Source organism: Mya arenaria, chromosome 4 (assembly GCF_026914265.1).
Source record: "Mya arenaria isolate MELC-2E11 chromosome 4, ASM2691426v1".
In the NCBI taxonomy this organism is placed as follows: Eukaryota; Metazoa; Mollusca; class Bivalvia; order Myida; family Myidae; genus Mya; species Mya arenaria.
In genome coordinates this window covers 32,419,898-32,439,300 of record NC_069125.1, presented here as the reverse complement: position 1 = coordinate 32,439,300, position 19,403 = coordinate 32,419,898, and the positions used below count along the sequence as shown (strand labels likewise).

General features: G+C 37.3%; 2 protein-coding genes across 2 annotated transcripts in view; both read right to left on the bottom strand.

The window, feature by feature from the left end:
- Positions 1–366: 366 nt before the first annotated feature.
- On the bottom strand, positions 367–14,521 carry LOC128232930 (nuclear receptor subfamily 1 group D member 2-like). The gene is made up of 7 exons (XM_052946731.1): positions 13,995–14,521; positions 7,869–8,200; positions 6,681–7,115; positions 5,247–5,808; positions 4,919–5,022; positions 3,368–3,482; positions 367–2,159 (listed from the first exon to the last, which is right to left on the bottom strand). Exons 1-7 carry the CDS (start codon positions 14,176–14,178, stop codon positions 1,915–1,917), a joined length of 1,977 nt encoding a protein of 658 aa, XP_052802691.1. The 5' UTR covers positions 14,179–14,521; the 3' UTR covers positions 367–1,914.
- Positions 14,522–15,112: 591 nt separating this feature from the next.
- The window catches only part of LOC128230755 (sperm axonemal maintenance protein CFAP97D1-like), a 7,940-nt gene continuing 3,649 nt past the window's right edge, over positions 15,113–19,403 (bottom strand). Inside the window, exons 4-6 of the mRNA XM_052943195.1 lie at positions 19,388–19,403; positions 17,176–17,295; positions 15,113–15,259 (exon numbers count right to left, since the gene is read on the bottom strand). The exon at positions 19,388–19,403 is cut by the window's right edge and continues 108 nt beyond it. Coding sequence (XP_052799155.1) covers positions 15,113–15,259; positions 17,176–17,295; positions 19,388–19,403 — 283 coding nt within the window. The remainder of the gene's footprint in view (positions 15,260–17,175; positions 17,296–19,387) is intronic.

Here is a 19,403-nt window from a genome sequence, read left to right as displayed (position 1 = left end):
AACAATTCCTGAGATTTCACTCAAACTTTAGAGAAATGTAGGCCACCAAAGGAAAGTGTGTCGCAAATCAAATTTGCGCTCTCATCTCAAGGTCAAACTTCCACAATATGATTTTTATAGCAATAATTCGCGATAGCTCTTGTTTATATACAGTAGCTGTTAACAGTTTTGGCCACTCATTGGTGTTTGTACTATCATTTCTGTTGTTGTTTTTGATTTGGGGGATTGTGTTGGATGCAGCCTTCGCAGAGGGAGATAAAATTAAATCATTTATTAATTCGGCTTTCGCAGAGGGAGATAAAATTAAATCATTTATTAATTCGGCTTTCGCAGAGGGAGATAAAATTAAATCATTTATTAATTCGTTCACATTTTATTGACAAAACAACAATTACAAATAATTGTTAACAACAATAACAAATAACTACTATACCATAACAATGTTTTTTGTGCTTTTGAAACAATGCTACTACATTTAATGAGCAGCCTTGTACAAGAGGCAGACCACTCGCACATGGGTTGGGTAAACCCACCTAAGAACATTAGTGGGGTAAATCTGCACCACTCGAACATGGGTTGGGTAAGGCTGCACCACTCGAACCCATAGGCGGAGTAAGGCTGCACCACTCAAGAACATATGCGGGGTAAGGCTGTACCACTCATGCACATGTGCGGTTTTAGGCTGCACCACTCGAGCACATGTGGGATAAGGCTGCACCACTCGAGCACCTGTGGGATAAGGCTGCACCACTCTAGCACATATGTGGGGTAAGGCTGCCCCACTCTAGCACATATGTGGGGTAAGCCTGCACCACTCGAGCATATATGTGGGATAAGGCTGCACCATTCTAGCACATATGTGGCGTAAGGCTGCACCACTCGAGCATATATGTGGGATAAGGCTGCACCACTTTAGCACATATGTGGGGTAAAGCTGCACCACTCTAGCACATATGTGGGATAAGGCTGCACCACTCTAGCACATATGTGGGATAAGGCTGCACCACTCTAGCACATATGTGGGGTAAGGCTGCACCACTCGAGCATATATGTGGGATAAGGCTGCACCACTCTAGCACATATGTGGGGTAAGGCTGCACCACTCGAGCATATATGTGGGATAAGGCTGCACCACTCTAGCACATATGTGGGGTAATGCTGCACCACTCTAGCACATATGTGGGGTAAGGCTGCACCACTCGAGCATAAACCACTCCGTTTGTAATATCAGTGTCATATAAGATCATGATTTTAGAAATCATGTTTCGTGCGGTAGCTGAGTGTACGGAATGCAATCTATAGTTGTTTGACTTCAAACTGTAAGCACTCCTTAGTAGAACAATTCGTGTATACTCCAAGACCTTTATGGATAAAATTCATGACTTTATCTTAGTTCTGAAATTTTCGTTCACGGACATTTAAGCTACATACATATGAGATATATATAGATATGAAAAATTGTTAACATAAATTTCGATCTTTCGTTTTAAATAATATCACAGTATTTTATCAAAAGAACATTCACATTTCCGATTTTTTCACTGTTTTTCATTCAGTTAAAATAAGTTTATAATCACAAAAAAGGGATTCGTTATTAAAAAGCATTCATGAGTCCCTTTGTATGACTAGTACCACAAATAGTAGTTTCTATACAAAGTCAAGTTGAGCAATTGAACTTGAACATGTTACATCCAATGTACGGTCCATTGATGATAGTACATTGATACCTCACATGTTGAGCATTTCCTGAGCTCCGGCGGGCAGCGTCTGTCAACTGAGGAACACAAAGAGGAGCGGTTTGTCCGCTAGCACGGACCTCGCTAGAACATGCCCATTGGTGATCATAAATGGACCCTGAACGACATTATGTACAGTTAAGTTGAGCGTTTCCTGAGTTCCGGCGGGCGGCGTCCATCAGCTGAGGAATACTGAGAGGAGGAGCGGGTTTTCCGCAAGCACTGACCAGTCAAGTTGAACCTCGCTAGAAACCTTTTCGAACTTGATCCCGAACTCTCTAAGCAGCATGAGAAAGCTGATGGCCTGACTGAACCACCTGTTGTACTGCCCGTGTCGTCTGCTCACCGCCTGACGTAACACGTCCCACATGAGCGCGTGCATTTGGTCAACCCGAGCGCGCGCCTGCAACGTCGGGCAACGGTCTGAAACGGAGAAAGCAAAAATATAACAATGAAACCGCACCTTGTGGAAATTTAAGGTCACCCCACTGTTTCGTAATCACTTTAAAAAAAAAATAGTGATCTATTTTAGAGTTATATAAACTTATCATCTATTGTTACTGTTACATAAGAACATCTGTTTTCAATGTCGTTATAGAAGCCTTGATGAAACCCAATTGCACGCACTATTTCTATCTTGGGAAGACGTCAAGGTCGGTTAATAGAGAATGTCATAATAGCTTGCGAGAAAAATATATTGGCTCGCATGAATACGTTTTATGTCCTCTTTCACAACAAGATCTGATTATTTTTTTGTCTAGAGCATAACAACTCTTCAGATGAGAAATAAGAGCAGACACAGTTACATTCTCAGACATTGCCAGATATGGAAATATTTATAGAGAGAGAGCATTTTAATTCAGAGGTTTTGAATTTGACCTATTTTGGCTTACTCTGTCAAATACTGGTGGATTTTATAAATATATCCATATTCGAGATTAAAATGACAACATCTTCAAAAAGATGTATCACTTTACTATAAAACAAACATGAATATTTTCACTAAAGTCTTTGTTTTTGCTAATACGAGAGTGGTTCATTCTTGTCACTAAATATTGGGGTGCGTTAGTCAAGCCATCGTCCTAAAATTATTGCCATGGAAAGTGATGAATTTAGATATCATACAGAAGTTTTTATTTACTTTGATTGTGATCATACACCTTTATTGTTAGTCTACAAGCAATGCCAATCGAAAAATCACTTTTCTTCATTCCCAACTCTATTGACATTACGTTAAAACATGTATTATTGCGCGATGTTAAAAGGACGTCAGAAAACGAAATATACTACTGGGTGTCTTCTTAGACTAACTGATATTTACCGATAAGGTTTAATAAAAGAGTTATTAGTCAGGAGGTCGTTGATTTCGAACGACTTTAATAAGACCGCCTAACACTGAAACCATTGACATGTGTTTTTGACGTTCGTGGATATTTCTACGTACTTTTATTTCTTCCAGCTTCAACCGAATACAACCTCTAGGATAGAAATGCAGTACTAGTAACCCTAGATAATGTAGATTGAAGCCCCTTAACCCAAAACCGTGACATACTATAAACATTCTTAAGTGATTTACAAGAAAAAGCTGACAGTAAGCGGCCTCACGGCCGATGGCGGTAGTGGTTACATACCTGAGAAAGTGAGGCAGACGGCGCGGAAGGCGGCGGTCTCCTCCTTAGTAAGCTGCAGAGTGAGGCCCTGTCTTGAAAGCTTGAACGCCAGCTCCACCAGGTCCGCGCCCCACACCTACAGGGGCGATAACAAAGTGGTTAACTTCGGTTACTGACTTACTAACTGTGGTACACCATTGTATTATGGTTGTATCATGAAATAGGACATACCAACCAAGTTTCAATTTACCAATTTCAAAACCTACATGTACCTCCTTAAGCAGAAAAAAATCGAACACTTATAGAAAATATCCAAAGCCTGTAATACATAACTCTACTTCTTTGAAATATATACAGCAGGTGGCTGGGAAAGCAAGCCGTAAAAATTAAAGTCAACTGTTTATGTACAATTTTTGTACACAATTTATGTGTTTCTCATAAATGACTCCCTGACGAAAAAATGTTTGTATTGATGATTGGTATTAGCATAGAAATCCAGTTTTCGTTTCAATATTAAGCTTTTCAATAGAAATCGTTTGTAGATACAAAACCAGTCAGATGTCGCTTTACATATAAAACACTTCGTCTGGCATTTTTGGAACAGTTATTGGACACGCATATAATAGGTAGGATGGTTGAATTATCGGGTCGCTAATACTTAAATACCGCAGAATCGATTAAATCGGTTTTTATATAATCAAGTGAAAAACTTCCATGCATGAGCTATTAAGAGTTGGCCTGGTATACAGACACGACTGTAAATGTAGACTAAGTATAGATTTATATAAGACAGTTGATACATAATTAGTATTGTTGTTAGGGAAAAAATTGGATCGCCGAATGGGTGTTACTCGATGGCGAGGGAAACTAAGCTCCCCCCCCCCCACCTCCCCTACACACACACACACCGATATCCGATGTACAAATATGCTTGTCATTTTATTGTGCCATTGGCTAATGTTTATGCTAAATTTGATGCCAAGTGACCAAATTAATTTAAGTGCCATTTGAAAAGACATCGGTTACTGATTACTTTTATCAAAACGAAAGGACAGAAAATAGATAATATATAAAGTTATGGCATATTGTATTATTGTGCTTAATTTTAGCTAAAATCGAATATGGAATGGACAATTTTGCTATCTTTCAAGGCCAAAAATATGTGTTGGTAATACAACAATCGGTGTTTTTACATATTCTATTCCTACAAGCCAATCCCTTTGACGTGATACCAAAATAATATGGGTTCAACAGCCATAATCTAAAATCCATATCATTGTTCAAGGGATACATTGCGATGAAAATACGTCAAGTTAAGCAGTATAATATCAAAAATGTACATCACTCTAACGAAAGAACAAAATTTAAGCGGATATCAGTTCATATAAACCGGTATAAAGATGAATTAAACGCATTCAATTTATAATGTTCTTCGACAAGACATGATCAGCAATCGGAACACCTCGGCCAGTATCCGACATAGTTTACTATTGTCAATCTCGAAGCTTGCCGGAGATGGCCGATTTGTTACGATTACAACCTAAGTTGCCTTTGTGGCGAAATTGAACAAACCTGTGCCAGCTCTTCCGCGTGGAATTCCCACTCACATGCCCCCACCTTCAGGTCGACGTTAAAACAGCGAATGTGTCCTATGTACCAAATGTCGAACCGCGAAGCTGAAAACGAAGGAAGTCCATTTTACACTAGATTATAATAATAATAATAATAATAATAATGATAATTATAAGTCATTTTCACATCGCGCAATGATGCTTGTGACGTCAGCGAGTGTAATACGGTTGTATTGCACTGGAGTGAAATACGGATTACCGCATTTTGCAATATGTATCGCTTTCATATTTTAAGCGTATATTCTCATTATAAATATTCATCATCGTACCTTTGAGGAGAGCCGCCTGGTCCTCCCTGCTCAGATCCTTAAATCCCGGCAAGCTCTTTGCGAAGGCGAGCATTCCCTGGACGCCCTGCTCCATATCCTTGAGCACCTGACACATCACGTCAGCCTTCGTCCGCTCCTGGCGCGCGGGAGATACCGGGGCCGCTGTCGCCTGCACGTGACGTTCGTGTTCATTGTTGTGTCGCGAAGGTTTATGCCACGTGCCTGTACTCGCGTCACTTTTAAACTCGCCAAAATCTAGATCACTTGGATTCTGACTGTGGGGATTTCTTGTATTGCCTATTTTTAACTCGTGTACACCATTAGTCAGTGTTTGTGCAAGATTCCTCTGTGTAAGTAGTCCATTCAAGATGCTGGACCGATGGCGACCGGCAGAAGAAGAACCCCCCTCGGGTAAGTTTGGCCGACAATTGTCAAGGCCGTGCCAACCCGGTGAGGATGAGGGACGACGGTGGCCGTCGTCTGCAGACTCAGTTTTCACACTGATCAGGGGAAGTCTTTCCGCGGCACCAGGAGACTGACATTTCTTTTCAACATATTTCCTCTGAAAATAACGAAAATCATGATTTATTAGTATGACAGCCAGGGACCGGCGCCCAATTTCTAAAGAAAACAAACAACAACAGCATATCAGGTATTAGAATCATATTTCATTTAGCGACATTACATGCTTATTCTTCAAGTGATTTCACATACCAAAAAGTAGTTCCTCATCATGTTTATCATTAAAACAACTTCGGCTGTAAATGTCTCACTACTCTATTAAGATAAGAAAGTTACTCAAATAATACCCAAGCTTATCTTGTTCCATGTAGTTATAAGGGACTTAAGCTTGTTCGAGATACTGAACCCCCATCGTCGGATACCCCCGATACACACTACGCTATGCTTCGTTGTGTACCGTGGGCAATTTGGTTAAGAAAATCTCGTAATCATGAATAATTAATGAGGCAGTTTCATTGGTTCCGCAAAGTACCAGATGCTTTATGGTTGAAAAATATTCTCAGTACAATAATATTTGGCAGTAGTCAAGACCCACGACCACGGAGGCTACTGACACTGTTAGCTATTGAATTTACATTTCAGAGTAACTTGCGAATTCATTGGAAGGAGAGTTGTTTCTCCTGCCTCATGCATATTCATTAAAACGAGATTTTGTCAGTCAATTGTCCCACGGTATGTATGAAGTGTAACGGAAGAAAGTACCGTGGCTGCCGACGATGCTGGACCCCTGAAAAGAAATTACAACTATAAACCATTCTATAAAGTTTTTACTTTTTTTAAATAAGGGGACTTACTTTTTGGTCTTGCACACGCATAATGGTGAGCTAGACATTCTAGTTTAGATGCGATCTATTTGATTACCGCGAAATGTACCTTAGCAGATAAACTTGTAACCTCACTCAAGAAACTTACAAAGACGTCTTGTTGTCTCTTCAACATCAGCTCTTCGCGGTAGTAGTCATCCAAGTACTCGAACAAGTGTTTTTGCGCTGACACGAGGACAGTTAATGTTTCCTCCAGGAGGACAGTTTGTAGCGATTGGTCGTTGTCATGACTTTCGGTGGTCGCCTGTCGCACCGGGACCAAGGAGGGGTTGCGATGTGTGCTCTCATCAAACGCCTCACCGCTGTTCTGCTTTTCCAGACGCTTGACTTCGATGATGTTCTTTGAGCGGAGTTCGTGCGTGTAGCGGCCGGTCTTGATAGCGCCCTTGGACATGCCCACTTCAAGGCAACGCTGAAAACGGCAGTAGGAGCAGGCCGTCCGCTTGCCGGGTACCAGCAGACAGTTCTGGGAACTACTGCACGCGTAGGGCTCCGTCTTACATATGCTGCGCCGGAAGAAGCCCTGAAAACGACGTTGAAGGTCAATTAGCACGGTGCAAAGACAGCTGTATTCTTTATTCCTTCAAATCGGACATACAGAAAATCTTTGTGTGATTTTAAGATATAATGTTAAGAAATTTTCTCGAAAGAAATGCCCGAGATCAATAAACTGTCTCATAAATGAAGTCTAAACTGCATCATACATTAAGTAATTAATTTGTATGAACTGTACCTAATACATAAAAACTACACACATTAGTGACTTAAGGTTTTTAAAGTACAAAGTAAGTGAGGGGTGAAGTCTTGATTGAGATCTATTATTTATATATCCGTCAATTTAGATTGTTATTAATTCAGAACATAAAGAAGACTTTGGCTACAGACGCTATCGTATGTTTTTAAAGCTGCACTCTCACAGATTTACTATTTTGACAACTTTTTATTTTTTGTCTTGAAACGAGCCAATTTATGCGAAAAATTATGTAAACCAGTCATAAGACTGCTGACAAAACACTAGATTGCAGATTTTTATATTTAAGTTCAAAAATTGATGTTTTATGCATTTTTCTTAAACCTTTAGTAAGTTTTAGCCATAAAACATTAATTTTGGAAAGGAAATATGAAAATCAGCGATCTGATCTTTTGCAAGCAGTCTTTTATCACTGGTTTGCAGATATCTGTGCAAAAAATTGCTCATTCCAAGACAAAAAATTAAAAAGTTGTAAAAGCGGTAAATCTGCGAGAGTGCAGCTTTAAAAACTTCTGCTACAATCACCTTGCATGCCTCGCACGTATTGACACCATAATGAAAACCGGAAGCTCGGTCACCACACACGCGGCAGGGCGGAAGTAGCGGCGGGCGTGAAGGCTTGTATTTCGGGCGAGGCTTTTTACACGGCGGTTCGTCGACGCTAACAGATTGGACAGGAATGTTCTGTGCAGTGAGCTGTTTAGCGGCATCCTGAAGTGCGAAATGTAGGTACGGTAGATTGACGTTCGTAGACACCAGATGGTCAAAGCGGCCGTCGCCCAACTCCTCCTTTTCCATAGAGCCGCCGCTAACACAACGGCTATCCTCGGTGATCTTCGAGTCCCGGTTGAGGCAATCTGGTATTAAACAATATTTGAATATTAAATATGATATAAATGTATTAAGAATCAACCACCGGGCAATGAAATCCTCTATCAACCTCCTTAAAGTACAACGAACGCTTAATCGTGACGATCTGTAGTTGTACAACATCGACGACATATATAACGGGTGTCTTAGTAAGGGTTGTTAACGGTTTAAGAAAAATGCATAAAACATCAATAATTTTTATTGCAATATGGGTGGGAAAAGGTAATAATATACGCTCATGATGCACCATTTCCGACTACAAACGGCTATACATGCTTCAGGGAGTAACTCCACACTCAATACAAACAGTTTATGCCATATCCTGTCAGTTCTGAGGGAGGGGCGCATGTCAAAAGGTTACGCCCCTAAGTTACGCTCCATCTAACGTCAATTCCTGGATCCGCCCCTGTATAGTCTTTTATTTTCAAACGAATAATTCTGTTTCAGAGATATTAACAGTATATAAACAGCATCAAGTGTAGAGCGCCCATTTCGAAATCTGAATCGGGCAATCGAAATAATATCTTGGTTATAACAGTGGCAAATAAGTTTGAAAAACACCGGACAAGAGTTATTCCCCTATTATTATTAATATCAGGTTCTGAACCTTTTTTGATGGGGAGGGGGATGGAAGTGGGGGGGGGGGGGGTCAAAATGACTTCAGTCCATTACTCGGGAGAAAACCCCAAATTTGATATATAATGTTAAACAAATTACATACATGCGAAGATACCATATTTAAAGTTTCGACAAAATATTCATTTAACATATTATCACTGCCTTAGACTTTACATATTAATCTCGATGATTCAACAGCATTTAAAATTTCTTGTACAGTTATAGATTTATCCAGTTCTTGAAAATAATGATTTGGTGTTTTAAAATCATTATACATGTTATCATTCTTAAAATAGTTTGCATTGTGATTTATACATCGACAACAAGAACAACAATAACAAAAACTGTGACTGCATTTAGGCAAGCATGCCTAAAACCGCCAACAGTGTTTTTACACAGTATTTCAAAATATTCACGCAATTCATTGAGTGCTATTTTGGTAATTAATTTGAAGATTTATTCTTGAAAAAGCCTCCAAACTCCCTCTGAGGTTTGCTCTTTCTTAAGTTTTCAATGTCTGTTTTTATAATCAATATTCCTTTTTTACGGACAATATTCTTTTTCCGATCACATAATATTAATCTGTTATCATCTAATTTATCATTTTAAAGTTAAAAGATCCTTTCTTGCATACCGGACGTGTGTTTCCGGTCATGTGACCGGTGCTGCAACAACGCGCCACTTCTTATTTCATTTATTGTATGGTTTATGAAAAGTATATTATGCCATTTCAATAAAGCGCAATCAAATATATATGTTAGCAAGACTTTTAATTAAAATTGAAAATAAATAATCGTAAAAAACGCTATTTTTAGTGATTTAAAATTACTGCTCTTTATGACGTCAGTACACAACGTCGCACGCGCTTTTTGGTGAAATGTACAAAAGTGCGTTTTCTACGTCAATTTTTCCACAAATTCATAATTTAAGGTATGCAAGAAAAACTATCAATCATGTTTTTCCGGTCCGGATCGAAAACTATCCGTACCGGAAACACATGATAGATACTTATAGTGTGCTTCTAAATAAAGGTTTCGTGCAACAGCACAATTATGATTAAACCAGTTTTTAAATGTATTTGTATAAATTTCAAAATAAACTTCAGCTGTCTAAAAACAATCATTAGAAAAATGGGTCGGCTGCACTTCATATTGTGTTTGTAAACAAACATTATTCGTAAATAAATAACATATTATAAACAGTCTTTGCTTGAGCAATCTGCACTATTTACAGTATTGTGGAAAACAGGTAAATTTGCAAAAAACCGCAGCGAAACTGCTCCAGAAAAGAGACATCCCATTTATACTTTATCTGTATGTTGACACTCATTTGTTTTGGTCTCTTTGTGCATCAATGCCTTCATTTTAGTCATTTTAGATTATTCACAATAGATTAGATCTCTCAGTTGTAAGATAAACTTCTGAAAGTTTCATTTTTCTTCAAGCGTAAACTGTAACGCATTAAGCCAAAAAACATCCATTTTCGAACGTAAATATAAAATACTGCAATCTGATCTTTTGTCATCAATCTTGTAACACTGGTTTCCAGACAGTTATGCAAGAATGGTGCATTAAAGCTGAACTCTCACAGATTGACAGTTTTGTCATTTTGTTTAGTTTTTGTCTCAATGCTTTCAATTCAGTCATATAGCATAACTCACATTAGAACAGATTTCAATCGTTTAGGAAACTGCCGAAAATTCCATTTTTTCTTAAAGATTCTTAAAGCTTAGGAACGCCTTAAAGCTGCATTCTCACAGATTGACCAATTTAACATGTTTTTGTCTTGGAAAGAGAAATTGTTTGCGTTAATATCTGCAAACCGATAATATAAGATTGCTGACAAAAAATCAGATCGCAGATTTTCACAATTACGTTCTTAATGTGTTATGGCTTATACATTTTAAGAAAAAATAATTAACATCAATTTTAGAACTTTAAAATAAAATCTGCGATCTGATTTATTGTCAGCGGTCTTATATAACTGGTTTCCATGGATTTTCGCAAAGATTGGCTCATTGCAAGACAAAACATAAAAAAAAGTTGTCAAAACGTTCAATCTGTTAAGATTGCAGCTTAAAGTCATAAAACATCAATTTCGAACTGAAATAAAAACAACTATTATCGGAACCTTTGTCAGCAATTTTGTATCTCTGGTTTCTGAACGTTTACGCAAAATCGATTCATTCCAAGACAAAAAAATAAACAAAAAGTTGTCAAAACGGACAATCTGTGAGAGTGCAGCTTTAAAGGACAAAAAAAGAAGAATTTGTCAGTACGATCAATCAGTGAGAGTACATCTTTAATGTATGAAAGTAAATTTAGAGCGCCCGGTTTTGTTATATTATTCTGGTATTCATTTGAAAGTGTTTTATAAGTAGCGAAAGAAAATGTTAAAAGTATACCAAGAATTATATTACAGGATTTATTAGGCATGAAAGATTGAAAAATAGACCTGGGGCCGTATTATATAACCAACCTTTCTAGTTATCAGGCGCGTAGCTGCCTATACGCGAGAACGGGCTGAATCCACATGACTCTGACAAAAAAAAAAGAAAGAAAAAAAACCAAAGTTGCAGTATGCGTACTTGACTACATGATCCTCAAACTGTCCATTTACCGGTACTAAAAAAAGCACCATAGAACGCCCCGGTTGCACCATGGTTTTCAAAATTTCCCGAGGGGGCATGTCCCCACCCCCAGCACAATTATGAATCCACATGAATAGAGGGATAGCTTTGACCCTGGTTAGCTAGTGTATTTTCAGCCATTTATTTTACATATAAGTAATCTTCAACAAATATCTTTTCAAATGATTAAACAGGTTCAACGAACATCAAAACTTAACATGACCACCAATGGCTCACATACGAAAATACAACAGCTACCTTAAATATCAGTAACTTAAAACTTCAATATTGGAAAAAGTATTGAATATTCAGTCTGTTCGGTTTAATATTGCTTCAAACAATTCGGAACACCTCGGCCGATGTTTTCGATAAAAATGACAGAGATGCTCCGAATGGCTTCAAACCTGGGAGAAGGTTTGTGATTGGTCCCAGTACAAACGAACTATTTGGCTTATTGGGTTATTGACAACAAAACGGACTATTGTGTTTATAATTTTCTTGCTGGTGATTTATAGAGATTTATCAGGACTAAAAAAAAAATCTGGTTCTGGTTACCAGACCCTACGAACTTGGTACCAACTCTAACGTTTTTCATAGGCGGATCCAGGATTTGATGTTAGAGGGGGCTTAACTTAGGGGCATGACCTTTTGACTTGCACCCCTCCCACAGAACCGCAATTAATTTGGGTAAAAGTGCTAGGAGGTGGGTTTTGGGTACTCGATCCCCCTCGAAACTTTTAACAATTTCTAGTCCAAAATGGTGCATTTTGGGCGTATTATATTACTTTTATTTATCATATATTAAAAGAAAAGTACAACTGGTCGATTATAGGGGGGGGGGGGGGGGGGGGGTATGGTCCTTGGAGCAGCTAGTGTTATTTTATAGCCTGTCGGTTATCAAAAGATATAACATAATATATAGTTTTGTGTTTTTTTAATTTGTATTATACAAAGCTTTATACTGAAGATTGCTTTTACACAATTCCCCATTGAGTACAAAAACGTTCTAACATACAGCCTACCTACCCTACCTGCTTTTTGGAAAAGATGTTACCTTAACCACAGTATTAATTTTTTAGGCCTCGGTGAAATAAATTTGTATTTCATTGTTTCAGCCAGTGACACAATAATTTGATTTTTTCACTGTTTTAAAATTTTGGACCGGCTCTCACTCCCAAAAAAAAACACGTCAATACGCATTGGGCTGGGCCACAATTTTAACGACGTCATTACTTTACGTTCGTATATATTTTTGCGCGCTTTTAAAAATCACAATTAAATGTGCTTTTGTATACTGGCTCTTTTAGTGTAAGATAACAATATATTTCACCTCGTGCATACTATCGCCACTCGTGCTACTGATAGCTTTTACAGCTTTTTGGCTCACTCAGTGAAAAAAAGCGATATTACACTGAAACAAACAATCTTTCTCTATGTGTAATTGTTATTTTCATCATCATCATCATCATCATCATCATCATCATCATCATCATCATCATCATCATCACCACCACCATAATCATCATCATCATCATCATCATCATCATCATCATCATCATCACCACCACCACCACCACCACCACCACCACCATCATCATCATCATCATCATTTTTATCATCATCATCATCATCATCATCATCATCATCATCATCATCATCATCATCATCATCATCATCGTCGTCGGCGTTGTCGTTATCACTATCATCATCAACACCACCACCACCACCACCATCATCCCATTAAAATTATAATCATTTTCATTATTATTTAATAATAATGAAAATGATTATAATTTTAATATCGTAATTTTCCAATTATTATTATTCCTACACCGTGAAACAATAAGAACCATTATAACCTGTCGGACAAAAGTTATACATCGCTCATCACGGTTTTCTGTTGTTCATAGTATCCGATTATAAATATAAATATTGAATTTGAAATAAACATTGAATCATAACATATAGCCTTACACTAACTGCAATAACGTTCCTGAAATTAAACCAGATCGTACCAGTTTATCAAGTGCTCTATTCATATGACAATTAAGTGTTCCCGTTTCTCACCACAAGGTTATAAACCGGGTTAATCATAGTCCCATGTCTTGCCATTCATTCCTATATCCGAAAACGTTTTCGGGGTTTAAATGAATCAGGGTGAGTATTCGATCCACTATATTAAAGATAGCAGACTTATTTGTAATGCCTTAAGAATGGAGATCTATGAAATAATGTGAACACAGATTGAGGTTTTAATAGGTGATTTAAATTATTATATCGATGAAGTACATACCCCGATTCCTCCAAACATCTTAAAAGGGAATTACTACGCCAACTACTACTATTTTTGTATAATTTGTGTACTGATTACATTCATAAGATATTTTGGACTTTAAATTGAAAATATCTTAATGATAGCCACGTTATCTAAGTTACTAGTTAGATGTTTAGAAAAATACAGATTAAACGGTAACACATTTGACTTAATGAAATAAGTTTTTACGAAGAACATGATCGTGCCCGTGTTTACATACCATTTTCTTGCATGACGTTCATGGTGCCGACGAGGAAGCGGTCGGCGGCTACATTTATGTTCAATCCGACGACACCACCCTCCATTTTCACCATTCCTGCGTTCATCGTCGGCTCCCGTATATTGTTCCTTATTGTTAATGCACTTTCTGTAGGGTCCCGAGATATCTGCCGTTCACTCCTCATAATACACTTGTAAATATTATTAATACACAATATAATTAATCAATCCAAAAAAGATCCGAGTTTTTCTTCTTCAAGTTTCTCTAAAAACAGCAAGGTTTAATCCTAGAGTTAATATATATAACACTTTCGCTTTCGTCTGTCATAATCACTTTATCAAACAACGCCAAGATAAGAAATGAAATTCATAACCTGAAAACTATATACTTCTATTCTTTGATCACACGCCAAGCACAATACACTATTGACCGTTCAACAGTTGAAATACCAAAGAGTTTATCTATTGAATTGACACAGTATTTGGCCTATATATACAATGGTATCGGCTTTAAGCGAATTTGGTCCGTTGTCGACTAGTATGAACTAGATATTACCTGGCCGCAGTGCACGCATATCGACCTCTGGCGCGCCACGTCACAGTCTGGCCTAATTTCCGACCTCCCTTCTAACGCTCTACATCGGGTTTTAAAGCGGACCTGTCTATAATGATAGTATGTCGCGTAATATAAACTTTGTCAACACATTTACTCAATGCACATAACTCCTGATTTAAATAAAATGCACAATAGCGGACTTACTTTACTTGGGTATATTGAAGTGGTACTCGTATTTAAAATCAATGCATACACAAGTATAACCGCAAACATGAATTTTGAGTGATACACCCTTTAACTAATACTAAGTATTCGGCATTTATGGAAAATTTTGAGTACTGATTACATGGTTGTAACCGCGTATTTAATAGTTGAAAACGCACAAATATCAAATGACTTTCGATAGTTACTCATCCTTATCGGTAAATTAAAACAATTGTATTTATAGAAGCACTTTATGATTTGTGTGTAACAGTGCATCTTTAAATAAAAGTGCATCTTATAAAAGTACACAACGCTAATCAATTTTCTTTTTTATTGAGGAAGATTTTCGTCTCAACAGCCTAGTTGAAATCGAAAAATTCAAAGACTGGGGTTTCCGGCGTCGAAATGACAGGCAGCGGCGTCACGGGTAATGACGTTGACGTCGCCGTTAATTCGGAATAAGGCGTCCCGGATTTCCGCTTGGTGGGGGAGCTTTGTTGTTGAACCTGGAAAACAAATGATTGATGGTACCTCAAACATTCGTTGCCATTTTTACCACCCCTTAAAGCGACACTTTTATTCAAGATCAATACCAATACACATGTATAACAAACATAAACTTTGGGCGATAAACCTTTAATCACTTACTAAATTAAGCATTTCAGAAAATATCAATTAATGATAACAATATTGTAACCAATTGGTCAGTGCTAAAAGATTTACTGTGGTCTACTATGCTCTCATAAGGTAGAATACCGTGTTAAATGCTCATTTCTTTAAAATTAAACTCGGTATCTTTCATAAGCATCATTGTTTTCGACATGTGTTATCCTTTTTGGTATATTAAAACAATTGTATTAAATGTGTTTAATCTTATTTGGGAGTAAACGTGCGTCTTAAATTAGTTCGCTCTCCTTTTTAATCTTATCACGTGACCTCAAACATTCGTTGTCTTTTTTTCCACGCCTTCAAGGTTCAAAATCGTGAGTGTTATCTTTTAACGTGACCACGGTCACTGCGATGTCCTGATTTATGAATGACTTTGCGCATTTTTATCTCTCATACAATACAAGTACACCTCTACTATACGCTCCGCCAGTAGCCCAAATCCTAACTTTCAACATAATGTTATCATTTGTGCATATTATATTAATAACTTTTCATCTAGACGTCAAGCCCCAATTTCTCGAAACTTTTTAAGCCTCATATTTATAACCCGAAACACTAAGCTCTTTTTTTCTTTCTTTTTCTCTATGATTTTCGTTATATTTACTTCTTTAAGAGTTTTAAGACTTTATATAGGAATTATCTTTTTGATAATCACGATGAACTATTTTGATTTTATTTTTTAAACCAATTTAAGTATGTATTTTGGCTATTAAATTGAAATAAGTTACACAAGTCTGTTAAGTTTTGATAAATTGGGGCAGGACCTGAAAAAAACACCGGTCACAAATTCGTCGTCACTATGAGTTCAAGCACTTAAAGCTGCACTCTCACAGTTATACCATTTTACAACTTTTTTTTATTTTTTGCCTTGGAATGAGCAAATATTTGCTTAAATATCTACAAACCAATGGTAAAAGCTTGCTGACAAAAGATCAGATCGCAGATTTGCATATTTCCGTTAAAAAATAATGTTTTATGGCTTAAACCGTACTAACGGTTTAAGAAAAATGCATAAAACATTAATTTTTAAACTTAAATATAAAAATTCTGCGATCTAATTTTTTGTCAGCAGTCTTATATAACTGGTTTCCATGGGTCTTTGCAAAAATTGGCTCGTTCCAAGACAAAAAAAAAATAAAAAAAAGTGTCAAAACGTTCAATCTGTGAGAGTGCAGCTTTAAATAAAGATCGCTTATGACCTGTGCCTTCATTCTCGTTCAACCGAGTGATGATGCTATGCGTTAGATTTATCACGATCGAACCTGATGAATGAGAAAGGTGCCTCTTGACGGACAACAGGATTCAAGTACCACAAACGGACGTGATTCCACAGACGGGCATACTCGCAATTTTTAAGTTTTTAATGGATTTCACCACAGCCTGTAAACAACCCACTAATTGGGCTAGCCGGTACTAATATGTTTCGCTTCACCTGATTAAAATTGATAACGTTTGACTGCTTATTTGTTGAAATACATGTTAAAACTTGAGAAAACTGGCTTCTCATTGGACAAAGTATAATGTTGACCCCTAAGTTCTTGAATGGGACCGTTATCTTATTACGTGACATTCTATACTAGAAACACAACACATCACTGGACACCTGGCATTCGCCTTCAAGATATTCGGAACAGAAACACGTGTGCGACAGTTTCTTGAAAGTGGATACCACACTAAAGACGCATGTTGCTGGAATTTCGCGTTACGTCCAAGGCGTCAACTACCATGCATACATCGACAGACGGACACTGACCTTGGCACTGACGCGTTTGTTGGCGGGGGTCTGACGTTCAACCTGTATTTTATACGGGAACTGCTCCTGGCGCCACGTGTGCTGGTACTTGGAGATGTTCCGCAGGTACTGCTGGTTCACCTGAAAACACAGCGTTTATTTGACATATTCCGAGTTCGTTTATTTTATTTTTTTTAATGCAATTTGCAATTTTTACATTTTTTGTTTTATTTTCTTTTTCTTTTTTATTCATCCGTTTGATTTCTTGGAACATGTCAGACAGCTGTTAACACGGTATCACTTATTGTAAATAATACGTAATTGACGTACAAAAAGCAAAATAATATATAGTATATGTGACGTCGTCTGCTTAATTGAGTCCTGTTGACATAGTCACGTTAACAAGAAAAAAATATAAGAAATAGGATTACAAAACATGTGAAAAGATAAACTAAATAATATTTGAGAAAATATGTAAAATTAGCCATGATTGCCTGTTTTTGAGGCACGAAAACTTGAAAAATGAAAACGTCACTTTTTCCTCCACAAGATAGCGTCACATAAAAAGACGACAGGAACTTTTTAAATTGCATAAAGAGGCATTAAAAAGTTCAGGTAAACAAATTATCTTTGCGTGCTGTAAGGGCTTTTTAATAACATAGATATACACCAATCTGAAAACTTCGGCCATTATCCAACAGAATTGACTATCTCGAGGCTTGCCGGGGATGGCCGAGTTGTTACGATTGAGATGTGCATAACAACTGACAGGGGTCATAGACGACGTATGGAGACGAAGCGTTCTTAAATTCTTCAGTTAAGTACTGTAAAGTGTATATAACAAGCTGATTTTAAATTAACTCGGTCATGGACTGTAAAATGCACTTTTTACGGATTTTTTATTACGAAATTGAGTGTGGCAAATCATTAGAAGTGTTAAACTAATGCACAGACGGCTGTAGCCCTTTAAGAAATGTTGATATATGCTCAAATATTGTCTTTGAAGTCCACAATTTTAAAATGCGTTACTAACGCGATTCAACAAAAAGCAGTATTAAAAATATAAGTGTTTTCAGATGCATTACCGGGGGGAATAATTTTTTATGGCAAAACAGGAGCGAGGGCCTTTAAGCATTAAAAAAATCACGAAACGGTTAGAATCCTAACTGTATAGAGGAATCGTTTGTATGAAACTGCCTAAGTGGTTTAAATCCAGTGATCTATTTTTATAAAAAATCTAAATAATTGATTACAAGGGAACTGAATGCAAACAGGAAGTGTACTTGCAAAATCAACCGTATGTACTTTATTACCGCCTACGCTAAAAAACTGCGAATAAGTTCATTTTTTCGAATGTTAATTATTTCCTGGTTTAAAATTAACATGTAGCTTAGTTTCTATCTAGTAAATTTCTTCCAATAAGTTATGGTGTCCCGTCGGGACACTTGACACGGAGGTCATAACTGTTGGTGTTCTCATTATATCAATCGGAACACCTCGGCCATTATCCAACATATATCCCGTCTATCCCGAAGCTTACCGGAGATGACCGAGTTGTTACAATTGGGCGTACCCCGCAAAACATTAATATATAAATGACGGGTGCCCTGTGACCCTATATTTTATTTTGGTAGCATTTGAAAAGGTTTTTACGTTCAGACAAAGAATGCACCAAGTGTATGCCAAGAATAATCAAACAAACAAGCTTTCGTGGCCTTGAAATATGGCAAAATAGATAATTGCACGTCCGATTAGAGAACTGTCACAACTGTATACATAATGCATGTTTTTGTAACTTACTTAACATAATAGCATGAAATAAGCTTTAAATTTAAACAAGGATTATATAGGGTCGCCAGGTCTGAACGATTCACATTTTTGTTAATACCTGGTTAACCTCGGCCATTTCCCATCGAAATCAACATACGATGCATGCCGGTACATCAGTAGAAGTACTAGTAGTTCGTAAAAAAAAGTATTAGTGAATTGTAATGTATTAACAAGTATTTTGTTTCACTAAGTTTAAATTCATTGCCAGATTCACAAGAGTAAATTCACTAAGTTTCACTGCTTAATTGAAATTACTACACGATCTACTTGCAGCGTAGTTAAATGCAAATAATGTTGACATAGTAAACCGTCCATATTCATCCGAGTTTGCTATCGATGGAAAATGACCAAGGAGTTTCATAGAGCTAGCTTATACGTTAGTCAGATTCTTTAAATGGATGACCTGCCACTGAAGAAGC

What these genes read in the sequence shown, in the direction of transcription:
- LOC128232930 (XM_052946731.1), bottom strand. Translation starts at nt 14,178, where the DNA reads ATGAGGAGTGAACGGCAGATATCTCGGGACCCTACAGAAAGTGCATTA. An exon ending in ATACGTGCGAGGCATGCAAG is followed by an intron (nt 7,116 to 7,868) that starts GTGATTGTAGCA and finishes CGTCGTTTTCAG; the next exon opens with GGCTTCTTCCGGCGCAGCAT. An exon ending in CCAGGCGGCTCTCCTCAAAG is followed by an intron (nt 5,023 to 5,246) that starts GTACGATGATGA and finishes CTTCGTTTTCAG; the next exon opens with CTTCGCGGTTCGACATTTGG.